This window comes from Macrobrachium rosenbergii, chromosome 51 (assembly GCF_040412425.1).
Source record: "Macrobrachium rosenbergii isolate ZJJX-2024 chromosome 51, ASM4041242v1, whole genome shotgun sequence".
Taxonomy (NCBI): domain Eukaryota; kingdom Metazoa; phylum Arthropoda; class Malacostraca; order Decapoda; family Palaemonidae; genus Macrobrachium; species Macrobrachium rosenbergii.
In genome coordinates, this window is record NC_089791.1 from 39,359,883 (window position 1) to 39,379,882 (window position 20,000).

A 20,000-nucleotide genomic window follows, 5' to 3' on the forward strand; every position below is an offset into this window, starting at 1 on the left:
CAATCCTATAAGTTTAACACATTGTGAATATTATTCCATATCATTTCATACACTGGAAACAAATGTTTTGGTTTGCAAGTAAATAAAATATATTTGGGAACTTTTGATGGCATCAGATAATGAAGACCACTACGGGGAAAAAAACAGGCCCTCATTAGAAAAAATCAAACTCTCTTTCTCTCTCTTTCAAATTTATCGAGCCAACTTATATTTCTTAAAAATCAATACTCAAACTCTTTAGACAGTCCAGATTAGACGTACAAACTACTGAATAATAAGCTTTACTCAAGAATTTATGGATGATATTAATCAAACAGCGACAATAAAAAGCCTAATGCTGGTATGCCCTAACCCAAGGTGTCACCACCATATCACTTCTGATAACGATAGAGAAAATTTATCTTATCCATTGTACAATGGCATAGTAATGAAATGAGGCGTTAACAAGCGTTATCAGATAAAAAAACAATTATTATTACAAAATCACTTTAAATGCTCAAGAGGATAATATATATATGTACATGTATATATATTAACACCTCAACTTAGCAGACTTCTGTACTTATCAGAGCCATATTTTGCTTACTTCTTCCTATACCACCATTTTGTTAATATATATACAGTAAACCCCCAATATTCGAGGGGGATGCATATCACACATCCCGCCCCCCGTGAATAGCTAAAATCCGTGAATACTTAAAACCCTTCTAAAAACACTCAGAACTGCCTATTTTGATAAATCAAACAAAAAACAACACTCTAAAAATGCTTATACCTGAGTATTTCAATAGTTTTATCACAAAAAGTGCATTTAGTCATGTAAATGATATGAAAATACAATATTTAGTGAGTATTTCTCAGTGAAAATACTGCAAATGGGCGAATTTTCTGCAAATAATGTGTATATACGTTCCAGAGAAATCCGTGAATGGGTGAGTCTGTGAGTTGTGAGACTGCGAATACAGGGGTTTACTGTAAATATATAATATATATATATATATATATATATATATATATATATATATATATATATATATATATATATACACATATATACATACATATACATATATATTATACGCACACACACACACACATATATATATATTATATATATATATATATATATATATATATATATATATATATATATATATATATATATATATATATATAGACACAACAGTTAGAGTAATATGCAAGTTTATTCATAAAAAAAAGTTTGAATGGTCACATCAAGCACAGTCCAGAAAGACACTTGAACTCAACGACAACTAGAAGCAAAGTGGAGTGCAGACCGACATGTGGGCGGGGGTTTCCCCTACCTGTCAGTAGTTAGCTACCTTATCAGTAAGTCTGGATGGCTGTTCCCAGCTCATGCTTGAAGCAACATCATATGTACCGAATAAAGGTTTGTATTTGCGTAAATCTGGAAAGAAATGGGATTTAAAGTAAGTGCCTTAAGCATTACGGCTTGCTCATGAAATTAGTTTGTAATTGCTTGTAGACATACAAAACAAATTAAATTATAATAATAATATCCAGAAAAGTAATTTTCATAGTAAAAATTAACATACAATACTTAAAACATTAATCTCTATGTGAAGTCAACCTAATGTTCATTAGTAAATTAATGATAAAACCATCAATTTTAGCAAAAATGACAGTAATGATGGTACTGCTAATAAAAATAAACTCTACGGTATGCAATATTTTTCATACATTTTAAATAAGTTACTGTAATAATCTTTTAAATTGCACGGCAACCATTAAAAAAAATCAGTGATATAAAAGAAAACATTTTCCTTGGTGTATGCATAAAAACTTTATGAAAATGAGTATCAGGTACTATAAAGATCTAAACTATAATAGCATTAACTAATAACTTAAAAAGCATATGACTATAATGGCATTAACTGCTTATGGTAAGACTCATCAACACTTGAAAAGACTGTTGCCATAACAATGGTAATTTTACTCCTTAACAGATTTTCACAGATGGTGAGTTAATGGGAGACTATGAATGTAAGTACTATTACTGACAATAAAATAATCTGTAAATACAATGATTTGAAATTGAACTTGTAAAAAGAATGTTAAACTTCTGAATGGTGAGGTGATTAAAATTTCTACTACTTTCATCTTTTGTATGTTTTCTATGTCTTTCCATTTAAACTATTTACAAAAAATGAGCACTTTACCTCCACAACTGGGCTAATCATCTCCTTATAATACATCACTATAAAATTGTTCCTCTACTGACATTTCTGTATGTCTGATACTGTTTAATTTACTTATACATGAGAGTGAACCATGATCTTTATACCTGCACTATATACAGTATATATATATTATTTTCATCACTGCACATAACACATCAATCAGTGCACAAAAGCAAGCATATACTCATTACTACATTATACACTGTCTATGAACCTTCTGTGCAATTTAGACTCCTATGACTTGATCCCTGTCTCAACGACACCAGGTTTAAATAGTAATGGTTTCTTCAAGATTTAACCCTTCAGTTCCAGTTCACTTGACTCATGGCCATATATTGCTACAGGGTTGCTGATCTGTAATCAAGTAGTTGCGCCTCCTAGTTTGTTGGACATCATAAGAAGATACCCTGCCATGAGAAATTATCCTTATGGGCCTTTAGTTAGCATGATGTTCAATTCTGCATAGCCTACTCAGAGATGGAGTAAACTTAGCCTGAATCTTTGAGAAGGTACATGGTCTCCGTCTCTAGTCAGATGTCATCATCAGACAATGGGAATGTAAGGGGCTCCCTCCACAAGGAAATATTTGATTCTGGCAAAAGAAGTTTGCCAATTCTACTGGTTTACAGATACTTCCTCTTCCTGAATGAATATGCTCACTAATGGGACAGACAACAGTCCAATTACTATCTTTGTGCCATCCAGGACCAACTCATATCTAAACAGAGCAAGTGACCCTTCTGCAAAATAATTTCTGAAACTGATGGAGTGATGATTCCATTATCTCTTGGCTGGGCTCTACTGTACTGTATATCAATTTCCAGTTGCCTAATAATACTTCAGAATTGATAACAGTATCACACATCATAACTTCTGTCACGTGGATGCCTATTGCATGTGAACCCCGTAGCATGCACACAGCCTGGGGTCAAAGAACATGCCAAGCAGGTGGGTAGCACTGACTAAAAAACATGTTTTGGGGGAAGCAGTGGTGTATGAGTCAAAGGGTAGATGTTCTGTCCAAGAAAACAAGACTTGGGGTATAGAACACATACTGTCTACACATGCACAATCCAGAGACCACTTGCTTGCAAAGAAAGATCATGGCAACTCTAGCACACATGCTTCGGAATAAACATGGTGAAAGGGTTGCTGCACATCCTCCATACGTAAACAGAACCGAATCATATAATCAGTAGCACTGGTACTGGTCAAGCTGAGTCACAAGCAATGGATAACCTACACAGAAACCAAAGAGTAAGCCTTGGTCATCCCTCCCATGGGGCTCCCAATTTCCTTTGAAAACTGAACCAGTAGAGGCCGTTGGAGTAAAGGCAAGGTGCTATTGTGTGAATGCAACTCCAGGGTCTGTGATGGGCCACTATACTAGTAGACCAGGGTGCAACATGATGATGCACATTGGAGCATCCAAGTATCCATAAACAACACCAAACCTCATATGAGCATGCATAGTCAGGGGACTGTATGCACACCAAGAGAGAGGGTAGTGCTGACTTTACCCCATGTTTCCTGAGAAGCATGGGTGGAGAGCATTCCTTGTGTTCAAGAAGCACAGGTCAACCCAAAATACAAAGTTCACTTGGTGAGACTCATGTCTGTCCCAACTATGGGGAACGTAATACCCGCCCATGGACAAACACCACACTACCTTCCCAAAATGGGAGAGGGTGCTCACTTGAAATTCCATGGGACTTCTTGTGAGAGGCCTTCTAAGATTCTTCCTCCTACGGGAGGACCACGAGGGTAAAGTGAGGAAGAGCTTCATGAAGAGGATGAAGGAAAGCACTTGCTCTACTTCCCTTGTCCCTAATCCATTTCTCACTTTCCTCTGGGAGTAGTAGATGTGACTGATGATGCAGGTCATCTTTCATGGGAAGAACAACCACTAATGCTAGCCCATCAATGTTCTACTCCTAGTGGTTGTGGCAACAACAGACAGCAAATCTTTGCAGTAAGGTTAGGTGTACTGATCCTGAGACTCCTCCATGTAACCTCCCTTTTGCCCAATAGGGGAGTGTACATGAGGGAGAAGGGAGGTGTTTGGGTAAAACTGAAAACTACTGGTTCCTGCCAGTCGCCATCCGGAATATTTACTGCCCTTTGTTTAGGTTTTTGTTTATGTTTATCATGTTTGCCACCTTTGGTTCATGTTTTTACACTCATCCTCAAAGGGCTAGTACTAAGCAAGGTGCCCATTTTGCATGTAAACTAGTAGTTACCAAACCAAAGGGGTGTGATGGTAGTCTTCAGTTTTATTTCACTTTTACCAGTGTTTGGTGATGAGGAGGAAGTGGGTTGGTGATGAGGAGGAAGTGGGTTGGTGATGAGGAGGAAGTGGAAAACTAGCTCTACCAGCCTACCTCTACCAAAACCTTCCCTAGACACAAGCAAATCCACCCGTACAAAAGTTGTAAATGGAGGTGATTTATCAAAGGTAAAGGGAAGACATAAAGGTCCATTAAACAAAGCTCTCAAGACACAACATAAGTTCCTACTTAACAGTTAGTAGGAACACAGCAGGGCATCCTCAGGAAGTGAGTCATGGGGGTAATTCCCCAACTTGACCACCTTTAACCACCAGTTAATCAGGTAGATCTAAGTAATAGATACACAGCAGGTATTTAGCGAAAAATGGCAGTTTCTAATAGCATTTTGTTTGCGATCTTCACAAGACAGAGCACTGGTACATCTATTTGGAACAGTTCATATCCCGTCCGGCAAGTGCAATAACTTATTATCGTAGGGATACTGGCCCCCTCGGGCCAGTACTAAACATGGCGAAGGGACATTCCATTTGGCCGACAACAAACAAATGCACTGCCAGTATCAGAAGTCTTAAAAGTGTAGAAAAATCCAGTTTCGAAGGTAAAAACAGGCGTGAAGCTAATACTTAGAATTACCGTTAATAATACTAGAGAAAAGTTGCATTGCACACACGCATCATTCCGCTAAGCAGTGTCAAACGGTACCCTAGGTTAGGTTAGGATAAGGTGCAGGCTGTAGCCTACACCAAAACCTAACCCTAACCTATAAAACTCTTAAGCACTTTTACCTTGTTATACAAAGTTTCAATGGCCGATTCCGGCTGGTAATCATAAATAAAAGGCAATGGTTTGTATTTCCATAGGAACAAATAGCCTTCTTAGCCCAGCATTGCCCAAAAATAGCTTAGCCTACGCCCAGTCAATTCTGCCCAAAAGCTAGTACCAGTCTTATGAACTCTCCAGTTAGTCAATCATGGACTGTTCATCATTTACAAAGTAAAAGGCTATTATTGTTTACTGGCAGATGCTCTGCAACCTTTACTAATATTACATCCACAAGACGGATTTGACAACAAAGATGAGCCTAGTGGGCTTACACGGATCGGCAATAGGTATCAGGCGACATTGCTACTGGTATGTCACTTAGGCCTACTTGTCAGACTTTCATTCCCAACCAAATCATCTCATAGGCTTATCAAAATTTACTTACCATGTTGTTTGAACATCACCAGCAGAACGATCATTATGTCAATTTCCGTCTAAACGATCAATTGAAGTGGATAGGTGACGACTGAATGACTGAAGACGAACTGATCAACTGACAGAATGTAGAGAGAGCTGTTCTCCACAGGTATACCAGACCAAAGGTGTCATGACTTTTTAATTTTCAAAACCAGTAATAAATTACTTATTTCTATCCTTATTTCTGTTTGGTTTATTCATCATTCAATAAAATACTTTCATAAATATTTTCAATTAACAGCTCCATTTCTGTGTACAGCAAGTGCATGAGTACAAGAATTTCCTCAGTAGAATAACAACCATTTTTTCAATATTTTTTTCCGTTTTAAAAATTAAGTTCAACAAATTTTCAAGTGACATATAGTAGAATGGAAATTGTTGGACCGCTTAATTTCTCAAACAGCCGCTTTCTTTAAAATTACCCTCAGATTTGGTCACTTTATTACCAATGTATCTCGGGAAACAATTCAGTTCCTTGTAGAGGGGAATTATGGTGATTTATTTACATTAATTCATTTGTATATAAAAATTGTTAGTGTACTTGTATCTGATATGTGTCCAAGCCATTTTTATACTAGTTTTTTAGTTTCATACATTATTCCTTCACTTTACTGTTTCTTTCGCTTTATTAAGATTTTTATTTTATTGCAACTTTTAACAGTTATTCTACCTCTGGCCCCTAATTTGGAATGCTTGTATCTATTCCAAAATCATTGAGCAATGCCATTAACAATTGATTCTTTTTTTAACAAACAAATCTCTATCCTAAACCCCTCGTGTCCTTGCCAACTCCTACCTGAAAATTGTCGAGTTATTGCATTACTTATTTTTTGTCTCTACAAATTAACGTGAAGCTTTTACCAATTTTGATATTGAAAATTACTGTTACTGCAGCACTTGACTTATGGTTTTCGAAGTGACCTCCATTTTACCGTAGCTGCAACTGAGATAGGCCTAGTGTTTTGTCTCTAGCTTTAACAACAAGTGCTCACTAGGCTAACATAATAGCCTACTTAACTCTTATTGCTGGTCTTGTATATTCATCCAATTTTCGTCAAAAGATTTTAGGATCTCGAAGGCGATGCCCCCTTTTTTTTTTTTTTTTATTCACTCCTCCAAAAGAATAAATGTTCCATATTGTCTTCCTCATTCTGCAGAGGTCTCAGACCTCATCCTTGTATTTATCTCTGATGTTCGCCGTCAGTTTCAGTCGCGTGGATTTCATGTTAATGCCGACATTCCTTGCTTCAAATTCTTTAGTGTACTGACTCTTACTGAATCCTTTCTGAACCTCGTCCTTTTTATATATTTTTTCATTTCTCTTTAATGGCCTTTTTAATCTTCCCTTTAGTGTCCTATTTCATTTATTTTTTCAATGCCTTTTTATTACTTAATCATTTCGTTTTGATAAGCAATGCTCTTGACTCTTCTTCATGGACTATTTTGCAACGTTTGGCTGTTGGCAGTTTTTTTTTAATAATCATTTCTAAGTCGCCGATCTTAGGTATTTGAAAGGCATATTCCCCATTCAAATTAACTATCATTCCTTTTCCAGCATTCAGCCAGGAGTAAACAAAAATGTTGAAGCTTTTTTGCATTAGCCTGACTGTAATTCACATTCTACGAATTTCTCCCTCAGTACAAGCATGGTAACGTTGCCCGGTACACGTTCGCACACGACAACCACGCCTTTTCGATGGACGTCAGACCTAAAGCAGACTCGCAAATAACCTCGCCTTCAGAATCTTTCACCTGATAGACTGACAGGTCAACGTGAAGCGCCGTCGACATGGCGACATCTGAGCCTATCCGTCTTTGTACTGATATAAGACCATATATTCATTTATTGCTTACCCATTCATTGTCCAAGATACCTCTCGCTTTGTGATTTAACGTCCAATGAATTGCATGCTAGCTCATTGTCTTGGTATGTATGTGTCAACGTCACTGGAGCATGAAGAAGTCGAAGATGAAATATATATCTAATAATTCGTATGTAATTTTTATCAATTTTTAATCATGCAGATCAATAGTAACCCTTATCTGTTTTGAAACATTTTTAGAATGTGGATAATAGATCGGATGTTACAGTGATTTTTATTCACGACGTGTTGCAATTAAAACTACTAAAAGAAAACAATTTGTGTACTTTATTTTCACAGAGAGAGAGAGAGAGAGAGAGAGAGAGAGAGAGAGAGAGAGAGAGAGAGAGAGAGAGAGAGAGAGAGAGAGAGAGAGAGAGAGAATGCACTAGTCAGGGAGCTGAAATTTTTTTAACTCACCCTGAAACCTGAGAGACATAATTCATGTAACTATTATCATTACCGACATGAAAATATGTCACCTACAAAAAACAAAGGATTTTCCACGTAAGTTGCAAAAGAAAGTATTTAATTCAGTAGGCATTCTTCCGTAAGGATTAAATTAACAAACAACATAGTAAAAATTTATTTACATGTATATTTGATGTCATTCTATACAATATTTTTCATCATATCTTAAAACATCGAGTATGCAATACAAAATACATCTGACCATTCTACAGTTTTTCTTATAGATAAATACTGTGGCATAACAACGCCTGAAGTCCCTCTGAAATGATCATATAACAGACGAGAATTACTGTATACAAAATATGAGTGATATCTAAGGGTAACAGTTTGTGACATACGTCCAAGATATACATATATCAAAAATTGTTTTTAAAAAAATCCACAACCTACAATTAGTATTTCGGAAGAGAGCTCTTTCACCTCACTTAAGAGGGAACAGCACTGCCGGGCATACCGCCAACACAGAGTCATCTCAGCAGAATACTCTTGGGTTCGGAGATTCTGTAGATACTAAATTATATGTACGTAATCATACACACAATACAAACACATATACTGTATACAAAACCGGTAATACGCTTATTTTATTTATGCCTTCACCGTGACGACTTCCGAGATTATTTTCCCGTACAACTTGAAAATGATGTAGAATCAAGAAAGAGCCTAGTAATTCATTAATAATAAACCATTTGTAAAAATACTAAAAAGAGTCATTATAGTATCTGCATTGCAATTTTATGCAATCATTACTGTATTTCGCTAAAATGTTTATCAGTACAGTAAAAACAAATAATGCATCCGGTAAAGGACTAAATCAAGTTTGTTCTGCTAATTCCTAAAATGAGTATAAACGGTATGAATGCAGTAGGGTAACTGACGGTACATAATGTACTGGATATTTTAGATTAAAGGGGTAATTAGATCATTAAGTAATATCCCACAGGTATTAAGAAAAATCCTCAGTTCTACGTCACTACTGGACTAAGTATATGCACTGAAAAGAGATTGCTTCGATACCTCACAGTAATTAAGGTTATTATTGTAGCTGCCATTTGGAAATAAAAAGAAAAACAAGCATTAAGTAAATACTGTAAATCAGATTATAGAAAATCACATTTCCTATACTTTATAATCTAAATTGAAAAACTTCAGCCTTTTAACATAAAACTTGGCATCGTAATTATAGAATAAAACCTTTCTATCATCGTAATCGTTTACTATTATTGACAGATGAGTGTGTACCATTTCTACAGAAAGTGAGGGGGACTGGGCTACGACTGATTACATTATTTTGACATTATCAGACTCGCGTCTCCATTTTCTTTGGAGGACACAGTGGTGACGATAGAAAACATGCTCTTGTTCCTAAGTACAACGACGACTTTACGTTACGTGTAGGGCAGTAATGACTCATTTTAGGGGAATACAAGTTTCGCAAGACTATGCTAGATGTATCCCGGCAGTGTGGTGAATCAAATGGAACAGCTGCTAAAAACAATAAAGTTCATATTGACATTTTCAAAGTATATAACACAGTACATGATCACACTCACAGATATAATGTACAAGTCTTGCACATCAAAGGATGGGCGACTGGGAATACCATTACATTTCGAGTCGAATAAAGTTTTAGTATATCAAGTTGAAAAGATATTGTAGTACTAATGCTATTTTTCACCAATTTCTGAAGCAAGGCATTTCATTAATAAATGCCAATAGTGTTCGTATTACATCATTCACTCATATAAATTCATCTCTCTCCATAAAGCTAAAAATATCTGTAAAATTGGAAGCACTGTTTAAATCTACTTTTCACTTTTCCATGTTATATAAAAGAAAAAGGCTATATCACAGACAACACTATTCTTATGGCACAAAAATACTTTATAGAAAGAATATTGACAATCTTATATATTGTGTGTATATACATGTAAGTGAATGCACATGCACAGGATTTTTGGCTCACAGCATTTGAACCCTTATTTGCGAGTTAACAATGTACACTGCTCACAGACAGGGCACTGAGCCTTATGAGAGCCAAGGCAATACAAGGGGCACATCGTTTTTACCAGCAGGATGGGCACAATTTCGGAATCGAGTTCGTTTGAGAACCCTTCATCTGAAGGTGAACTTGACCAAAGAGGAAGAACGTCTACTAGATTCAGACCTCATGCTTTCGTCTGGTCACAGACCAAAAATGCCTTGCAAACCCAAAACCCCCATATAAAGTCTCCATTTCTGCGAAACATATACCCACAAACACATTCATTAGACTATTAAGAACAATCTGTACAAGTGCATAACATGGTCTTATACAGTACGGGCATACTGTACGTGGTTGGTAGTGGTCAGTTAAAATCAAGCTGGGCGATGCCAGCACGGGCCCTTGCCCCAAGGTGACCTTTATGGTAAGATGTGAAAGGGAGGACGAGACCTGATGTGGACCTATGGGCCTGTCAAACCAACAAGAGGCTATAATGTATAAAGATATTCTTAAACACTTCATCGTCACTACCCTGGCTTTAAAGAGATACGGAAATAAACTTCCTTCTACACATTCAGTAAGGCATAATATGATGAACTACTTCTCAACATAATTTTTGTAACAACAGATTTATTCTCAGCCAACTTCTTAACAATTTGATATGCAAGTTATCAACATATAACTGTCATGTGGTGAATTATATAAATATATTTGTATTACTAGTAGGCATTCAGACCAGTCAAAACCAGCTTTTCAAGTTTGATTTAAAAGGTATGCTAGCGAAAAATGCAATTCAATGGCGCTGTGGTCTTTACATGTGTTACAATTTTTTGAAAGACACCGAATCGGCACTTCAGTTTTTCTATTCACTCCATTCTGGTATAGAAAGAAATTACGGGCTGCTGAAGAACCAAGAGCCCGTGCCAGCACACGGCTGGCTGAATCTAAGTAGTAGAAAGAAATAAATCTTCGAATAAACTATTATTTTAAACGTTCCTTCTCAGCACAACAAACAGCCAGGAGTAACTGTGATAGTTACTGATATAAAGTTCTCCTCTTTTGTGCAACAAGATGATTGTACCAAGCGTTACAAACTAAAATATAATATCTGCTAAAATTCTATTTAAAAAAACTACTCTATCAGATATATACATATTACCTTAGATATGAGTCATAAGGCGCAAAACAATGATAAAATTTTTTATAATACTTTCAACATGGAAAAAAATTGGACCACATATATGCCTCTGATTATCTTATGTTCGTATCCTGTTCCTTCAGAATAATAAACTAAATTACACAGCAAAGCGACATTATGTTGATCTGCACCTTTAAAATAAAATAAATTTCCTATCATTCTTATAATAAGATTAACATACGCAGCAATGTTTTTTTTTTAATATTCAGCGTGAATAACGTAATAGATAACAAGAGACTAATTTCATCCTCATTTCGAAATTATAATTTTACAAGATTTATACAACTTTTTCCCGCTGATTCCAGTCATAACAAGAATAATCTAAGAAGACAATCTAGAGCCTCGTTTTATGTTTCAATAATATCCGTATGAAAAACAAATGCATCAATAAAAGACTGCTGAATCAGAAAGATTCTCGAAATTGCAATCTGAATATTATCGGCATTTGTCAGAATGATCACGGGCAATAATACGGAAATGCGGCTTTCCAAAGTGCAATGACCTTGTCATAAAACTTATTTTGAGCGATAGTACTTTTCACAAGTCAGATCTCGATAATTACCTTAATTTAAAAACTCTCAAGACAGTACGTAACGACAACAGATTTTCTTAAAGGCAACTCTGAGCAATAGCTCATGCTGCCACTGGACCAGCTTAATTTAACTATAACAGTAGCCTATTTTGATCCAATAGTTTCCTTTTCCTATCTGAGTCTGGATTAAGATCCACTGAATCATAATCGTTGATTCATGTTTTGAAAGGCAAAAAATACAGGGCAATGAATTGCACATGTTCTCTCAGACACAGTTTCTGATAACTGTGAAACTGCCTATTATGAAAGAATTTAAGCGCTTCACGAAAACGGCCAGCTTAATATATTCTTCCGCCATTAAAATTTCACTAATGAGTCTACCCAGAAAATATATCTACAGCACATATACTTGAGTACAAATGTATACATGAATATGAATGTATACGTGCGAATGTGCTTGATTACAGAACAACTATCACATCACTAAATGTAACTCTCGATCATATACCATACATGAGAATTCAGGCAACAACTTTTGCTCTATTTAAAGTAATGAACTTAGAGATGGCAGGCTTTCGGCTGGAAATGATATAATTCTATCTCTATCTCTCTCTCTCTCTCTCTCTCTCTCTCTCTCTCTCTCTCTCTCTCTCACACACACACACACACACACACACACACACACACACACACTCGCACAACTACTCTTAATAACTTGTATTTCATAATACAAGTTATAGCGTCACAACCGGTGCAACTGATCATTAGTGTTAGGAAGAAGACACGTCCAGTTTTGCCATCATCATAACCTGGAGATAAGCACTCTGCATAGGCCTATGGAGTGCGAGGAGACGCAGGGCTTCCTCCATGCTGAACCATTTTCTTGTGCGTCCTGCAATTCAATAAAGGTGTTACTGGTGTTTGTCACTGCACATCTGTTGTGCTTTGACCTAGTAGATTCTTGTGGAACATTGTCAATTATCTTGTAAACAGCCTTGCCAAATCTTAACTCTTCAAAAGGCCAACATGAGTGTTAATTAATTATAAAATTAAGATCTACAAGAGTTGGCTTATAATGAATTAAAAAGGATAACTTGGGCTCTGTCTTCACCTAGAAATAGCTGTTTAGCGAAAAATTAAAATGTGAACTCTACAGTACTGCTAGTAAAACTACTAATGCCTCACGTTGTACTATCGTGTTGTGGTAACTGTATATAAACATACGAGAATCAGTAATATAGGACTACAACAGTTAATGTTACAACTGCCTATGCTTTCAAGATAACATGAACATCTTTATAAGTCTTCGAGGTTTATTTTTAGATAACTTTCAATCAGGGACATTGTTGGGACAAGCACACTGAACTAGAAAAAAAATCTGGAAAATGACTCGAATTAGCCTTGTTTTCCAGAACTACCTAATTCGAATAAATGTGAAGAAAAACATGTACACAATGAACCTCAACTATGGGAGCAACAACATTGTAAGCACGCAAACCCTCTTACCTAATCTGGCTTCAGGAAATTGGTTGTGTTCTTCCGCTACTATCAAAACGTAGACGGCGGTTCTATGCTTTTTCAGTCCCGAGTGGTGATAAGACTAAAGAAGCATGGAAAAGAAAAACACTGGTCAACTAAACAAAGAAAATGAAAGCACATACATTAGTCTATGAAATTTTATACATGTGGAGAAGCTAATTTATCAGTGTTTCAGAAAAGTATCTTTTCTCATTAAGCTATCGTACAAGTTTTTTTTTATTTGGATACATGGCAGAACATAAGGTCATTAACTGAGTGTTTAACAGTGTGACAAAGTTACATAATTTCGTCAAATGTGAGATGTAAAGTACTAGGCTACTATAATATACGGCAAACTCCCACAGAAGAATTTTCTCACAAACTTCACCCAACAGGGACATATTAGTGTAAGTTCTTTGAAATGCATACGGTATAAGACTAAGATTCAAGGAAACAGATACGCTAAGCCTTCAAACCATTCGTTCTCATAACATCACCAGGAATACTATAGCTACTTTGATTTAAACCTTTTAAAAAACTCACCAACTCACAAAACAATCGCATGAATAATACAACTTTCTCTCTCTCTCTCTCTCTCTCTCTCTCTCTCCTTCTAACGTGATCGACTAACATTACCGTATTTCTTTCTTCTGTTTCTTTTAGAACTCCTCACCTCAAAGAGCCCCAGGTATCTGGCGATGTGCCCCAGGACCCCCGCCTCCTCCCACGCCTCCCTGACGGCCGCAGCCTCCTCATCCTCCCCAACCTCCAAACCACCTCCAGGTACAAGCCACGCACATCGGTCCTTTTTGCTCGAAACCAACAAGACCTAGAAGAGATGGGGCGAGATTTAAGCCAAAAGACGACTAGAGATTAAAGGTAGACTACAGAGAAGAAAGATGAGATTGCTGGGTATAAATGGAAAATATTGCCAATAATGTACTTATGATAAACATTTACACTTATCGAAAACAGGTAAGACAAAGGAAAATTGGTTGCGTAAGAAAAATATATATTAATATTGACAACAGAAAGTGGCCAGCCTGATGGACCAAAAATCAATCACCAACATCTTCACCATAATCTTAAACCTACTTCATATCATACATACATGAGATATAGCGTCAAATAAAAATCTTAAGTTTAACCACCGCTCGCATTTTTCCTGTCGTCTAACAAACGTCGGAGTCATGATGTCCTCATACGCCCATACACATGGACATGGAAGGAACGCCGTAAATTTTGCTGCTTGGAAAATAACTCATTTAGCAGGTTATTTAATGAAACTATAAATAAAGTCTGGTCAATTGTGAAATGAAAATCTAGTCATAAAAGAAAAATGAAGGGGCCTTATATAATTAATATTCATTTGGATAAAGTAACAAATAAAATTAGAAGTTCCCGAAGCTCCCGTAGACGCACGAGAAATGACAGCGAACACACGTCGTTTTCTATGATGAGAGCGTTGCACGATTCTCATTTTCAATCTTCTATAATGTGCTCGTCATTTCTAACCCCATGCCTCCTTACTCTCGGTTCAAGCACTTGTAATATCAAACTAATCTGCTGTTCAGTAAATGTTTTCTCTGAGGGTACGTAGGTTAGCAATTACGTTTTACTAATCCCTATAAACTGGCATCGCACTGACTTTGGTAATCGACGTCAACACCAGGGAAATGTGGAGACCAGTGTAAGGTTTCCATGGCAATAGTGTCTTATTTCCCTTTTATGAAAATAGTTCTAATTAATCTCTCAATGATGACTACCCTCTTTACAATGTAACATTTATGACCTGAATAAAATAAAATTTCCAATAGCTCTAAACTAAATTAGCAAAAATAGTTTCTTACAAAACGGGAAAAACCACTAAGGCAGTGATTAATGCCTCAGTGACTTTAACCCGAAAATAAACATAAAAAAAACTCTTGTGTAATGTCCAAATCACACTTCAACATTCTTAAGGATTAAGCGTCCCCGAGACTTTCTCTCGCTCGCTTTCGTTTTATTCGTGTTTATACAACACATCTCACGCTCTTAGAAAATACTGAAATAAAAAAAGTTCTTACCAGTTTTAAGTGGCACCAACCAGCTTCCACCTAATCTCTCCATTCCAATTATACAGTATATATGTATGTTTGTATATATTAATATATATATATATATATATATATATATATATATATATATAAGTAATCAACACACAATCACGCGTGGAACAGAAATAAATTTCTGACTCACATCGGGATCGAACCCAGGTCTTCCAGTTGGTTCAGTTGGCAGCGCCCTTGCCTTTCAAGTGAAGGAGCTGGGCTCGATCCCAATGTGAGTCAGAAATTTCATATATATATATATATATATATATATATATATATATATATATATATATATATACTGTATATATATATATATATATATATATATATATATATATATATATATATATATATATATGTGTGTGTGTGTGTGTGTGTGTGTACTGTACGTATAGTACATAAGCCTTCTCTCACTTCGAGGGCCTGACTCTTCCGGTTCTCAGCAATCTGAAGTGGCTGTCAGCCGTAGTCGGCTAACCACCACTTACATAAATCTCTTAAATCAAAGCAGCGGCTACAGGATTTAACAAAAGGCAACCAAACAGCACCTTTCGAATTAACAATAACCTGCCCCCGTTATAAAAATTAGCATTGCCTCTTAGAAATCAAAACGTAGTATGTTTTCATGAGAGAGTCTTCTACGGTACTGTGTGCATTTCTTAGTTCCGGTTTTCACGAGGTTGGGCTTCTCTAGCGAGTCGGGCCTGTAGCGTAGGCCGGCTGGCACTGGTCAACGTTTGCTTTCCTACCAGAACGTTCGTGGGTGTTTTGTACCGAACCGTTCGTCTCTCCGCTCGGATTGAGAAAGAGACTGAGGCAGACAGGAAGAGAGAGAGAGAGAGAGAGAGAGAGAGAGAGAGAGAGAGAGAGAGAGAGAGAGAGAATTACGTGATTTTGTCTTGTCTCCAACACTACAAATGGGTAATATTTTTCAAAGGAACAATAAATTAACCGACTGAAACAATAAGAAGTTATACAGTTTTCAAAATCAACTAATTTACTATACACCTTTTAAAAACAAACCATTTTAATATACCCTTAAAAAATAAAAAAAAGGGAACAATTTCCTTCCTCTGCTACAAAAACCTAAAATCTATGACTTCGAAATGACAACGAATAATATATAATGACGAATAATATATAATGATATCGCCTGATAAACATTCAATGAAAAAATTGAGAAATGAACAGTTTAGGTCGTATCGTCCAAAGAACCAAGTTTCTTTGGGACTGACACAGAGAGAGAGAGAGAGAGAGAGAGAGAGAGAGAGAGAGAGAGAGAAATCTTAAAACTTTGGTGTTTGTCCTTCGTGGCTATATTTATTTCCACGACCATACATCGGGTAAAGGAGTCCAATTAAACACTGCCGGCTCCTTACACACATCTAGACAACACCGCATAACTACACAACTAGGCTCATGGCCTAAATAGTGGTCCGCGTTCCCCGCAACCCCCACCACCCACCCCTCTCTCTCTCTCTCTCTCTCTCTCTCTCTCTCTCTCTCTTTGTCGGTTTTAGTTGGAAACTTGTGAAATTTGTTTAAGGTTGTTCATTAGCAATACAGTGTTTGAATATCTTTCTTTTCTAAACATTATTTATGTTAGGCCTATATAAAGCACAAAGCTACGTATATATATATATATATATATATATATATATATATATATATATATATATATATATATATATATATATATACAAACACACATATAATATACATATATATATATGTACATATATATACATATATTGTGTACTCTCTACGATTGTGTTTAAAAATGAAAGGCATTCAAGAATATACTGTGTATATATATATATATATATATATATATATATATATATATATATATATATATATATATATATATATATATATACCAGCAAAACATAACTACAATACCACCTGAAATAATGACTGTAAACGTCTTATCAACAGTTATCACTTATAAATAAACATCACGAAAGCACAACACTGTTTTTTTTTTTTTTTTTTTTCAGACGACTGAAGCCATCTATTATTTCTCCCCTTCAGAACCCTAAAAATATAAAAGCATCTGAAGGGACCATCAGCCCCACACATCAGTCTTTGTGCGCATCAGTATTGTATTATTGCCGTGCTGTTGCTTAGGGAAGCGGGAAACCAAAAGAGCCCAAAAAGGAGTGTCAATAAACTTCACTGAGAGAAACCCATAAGAACACAATCTTATTTTGCTTTCTGAGGAAAACACAAACGACTTAGGAACAACAACAAAAAAAAAGGGGGGAGGGGGAAGATGCTAATCAGATAAACCCCATTCTTCCAAAAGTCATGACACCGGCGGAGCTACAGTACAAAATATCAGTAGATTTCAACGAGAACACGCGTCTGAGAAAACTCCTGAGTTCCTGCACACATCACGCATGCTCTGAATAAAGAGCTGGCACTAAAATATATCAGGAGTTAACCAACTTCAGTTTCCTAAATCATCCTGAGTGTTTTGTTATGCTACGTGCTGAAATACAATATGCCTCTGCTGCTTGGTGGAGTCTACTGAAAGCTAATGACACTAAGTGGGCATGAATCATCAAAATAAGAATTCTAATGGACAATCCGTGAGAATATACGGCAGTTTTCTGATAAATGTGCAAAATCCTGACGCCCAAATATGGGGATTTATCTTTTTGCACAAGTCTGCGCATCATCTGTTCACAGAATTGATGATATAAATGCTTACAAACGGTTGTATATGTACACAAACCTTGAACAAACAACAGTATGCTACGTACTAAAGGAAATCAAGATTATGAAGTAACAGTAAACAAGTACATGTCATTATACAAATATTACAACAAGAATTACCGAAATTATTAAACAAAATCCTTGGCGTACTTTCTGGATGTTAGTAACAATGTTCCATGCTGCTGCATGAGCAAGAGTTGTTGGCATTAGACTAGGTTTATCATCAACAATAATTAGTAATAGCTGTCTATGGTAGGCCTAACTTTTCGTAAAACAAGGAGAAATTCTGTTGTTTCGGCGCCAAATATGAGTAGACAATAAAGTCGAGGTCATGTTAAAATACTACAAAAATGTCTATTTTACCTCTGAATGTTGGGTTAGCTTAGTCAGGTAAACAAAACAATGAAGCGTGCCTAGTGACAGGCAAGTTTGGCTAGTTATTTTTCCCAACGCAAAGGACTAATTCTAAGAGAGAGAGAGAGAGAGAGAGAGAGAGAGAGAGAGAGAGAGAGAGAGAGAGAGAGAGAGAGAGAGAATTCAAGCTAGATTTCTCAAGATATTTGTTTCCAAGAACAAATAAGACCTTCGTTTACTATCCGAGGCCATGTCGTAGGGCCATATGCTGTTAGATCAAAGGTCAACGAAAACAATTAATTGTCACGCTTATCCCAAAATGCTAGCACTTTTAATTATGGTAAAAGCATTGTAAAATGTAGTCGCTATGAATATCCTGTTACTAAATCTTTCTTCATTTTCCTCTTAAGAATTTTTCTAGACAGGATATGAATGACAGAAAGCACGAAAATGCAACCAGACCGTTTTCGACGGCTGATGGCAAGTCCGCATCTGCGTTCTTTCACAACTGACGCTGGCCAAACACAAATGGCGCACACAGGGCTGGAGAATATTAACTGTGCGACCTTATCTTCGCCTGCTGGTTCCAACCGTTTGTTCCGTTACACCTTCAAGAAATTTGAAATGATCAGTTAACTGCACGCTACGAAGGAAATCTGCCTCGCATCTACTTCCGCCATTGTTTCCTCTTGCTGGCATCAAACGACAAACAAATGTTACTAAGGCAGGTTTTGTCCTCGTGATCAGCGCATAACTTTCGAGAGAACGCTGTCTATCCTGGTCCATGCCCCAACCCCTGCCTCTGTCCTAAGTGCTCGTTGGACCCCTTTCCCCCCTCAACCATGCATCCCGAGGCTGAAAGATCACGAGGGAGCTGAAAAAAAGCAAAAGAAAAAAATTTTACACTGCTTTTCTAATTCAAGAATTTTTTCAGGACTTTGTCAGCTTAGAGACAAGATCCTCCAGGTTATTTCAAAGAAGTCTAACAATTTGAATTTGAGAAATTAATCAAGAATCATTGCAAGGGGTTATTTTTTGGAAACTTCATACGGTCCATCCGGCCAGCCCAACTTATTTGCTCGTTACATTTTATAATTTTCTGTATTTGGAAGGATGTGATACGACTTTTATTCCTTTTTAAACATCTCCAAGCTTCCACACATTTTTAGTTCTTGAAGCAACTTCCTGATTAGTCTGGGTATTACCTGCAGAAACTTTTAGCCTACTCATGATTAGTGACGGGTAAAAGAAAATTCAAGGAATACTAATTCGAGCTTTACGCACGGAAGAAGGAGCGAGTCTTTCTTCGAAAAATTACGGAGGCTTAGAACACAATGATACCGGGGCTGCAGAAAATATATATATATATATATATATATATATATATATATATATATATATATATATATATATATATATATATATATATTTGCCAGGCCTCGTTCCTCTGTTTGACAGCACTTGCAGTGTCGTCTCGACAGGATACGTGGAGGAAGGCGAGTCGAGCTGGAGATTTGA

The 20,000-nt window shown here is 36.4% G+C and overlaps 2 protein-coding genes and 1 long non-coding RNA gene across 7 annotated transcripts in view; 1 reads left to right on the forward strand and 2 right to left on the reverse strand.

The window, feature by feature from the left end:
* LOC136833333 (uncharacterized) overlaps positions 1 to 7,395 on the reverse strand; it is a 24,883-nt gene extending 17,488 nt beyond the window's left edge. For 2 of the 3 annotated variants that reach the window (XR_010851440.1, XR_010851441.1), the window contains exons 1-2: positions 5,718 to 7,395; positions 1,344 to 1,429 (exon numbers count right to left, since the gene is read on the reverse strand). This is a non-coding gene — a long non-coding RNA (uncharacterized lncRNA). The remainder of the gene's footprint in view (positions 1 to 1,343; positions 1,430 to 5,717) is intronic. The other variant, XR_010851439.1, reaches the window with a different exon arrangement.
* Positions 1 to 7,886, forward strand: part of LOC136833330 (uncharacterized) — a 24,674-nt gene extending 16,788 nt beyond the window's left edge. The window contains exons 6-7 of one of the 2 annotated variants that reach the window (XM_067095331.1): positions 1,989 to 2,025; positions 7,389 to 7,886. In XM_067095331.1, coding sequence (XP_066951432.1) covers positions 1,989 to 2,025; positions 7,389 to 7,402 — 51 coding nt within the window. In that variant the 3' untranslated portion in view covers positions 7,403 to 7,886. The remainder of the gene's footprint in view (positions 1 to 1,988; positions 2,026 to 7,388) is intronic. The other variant, XM_067095332.1, reaches the window with a different exon arrangement.
* A 303-nt stretch (positions 7,887 to 8,189) lies between these two features.
* Positions 8,190 to 20,000, reverse strand: part of LOC136833334 (uncharacterized) — a 110,420-nt gene continuing 98,609 nt past the window's right edge. Inside the window, exons 2-4 of one of the 2 annotated variants that reach the window (XM_067095337.1) lie at positions 13,988 to 14,143; positions 13,303 to 13,396; positions 8,190 to 12,688 (exon numbers count right to left, since the gene is read on the reverse strand). In XM_067095337.1, coding sequence (XP_066951438.1) covers positions 12,567 to 12,688; positions 13,303 to 13,396; positions 13,988 to 14,143 — 372 coding nt within the window. In that variant the 3' untranslated portion in view covers positions 8,190 to 12,566. The remainder of the gene's footprint in view (positions 12,689 to 13,302; positions 13,397 to 13,987; positions 14,144 to 20,000) is intronic. The other variant, XM_067095336.1, reaches the window with a different exon arrangement.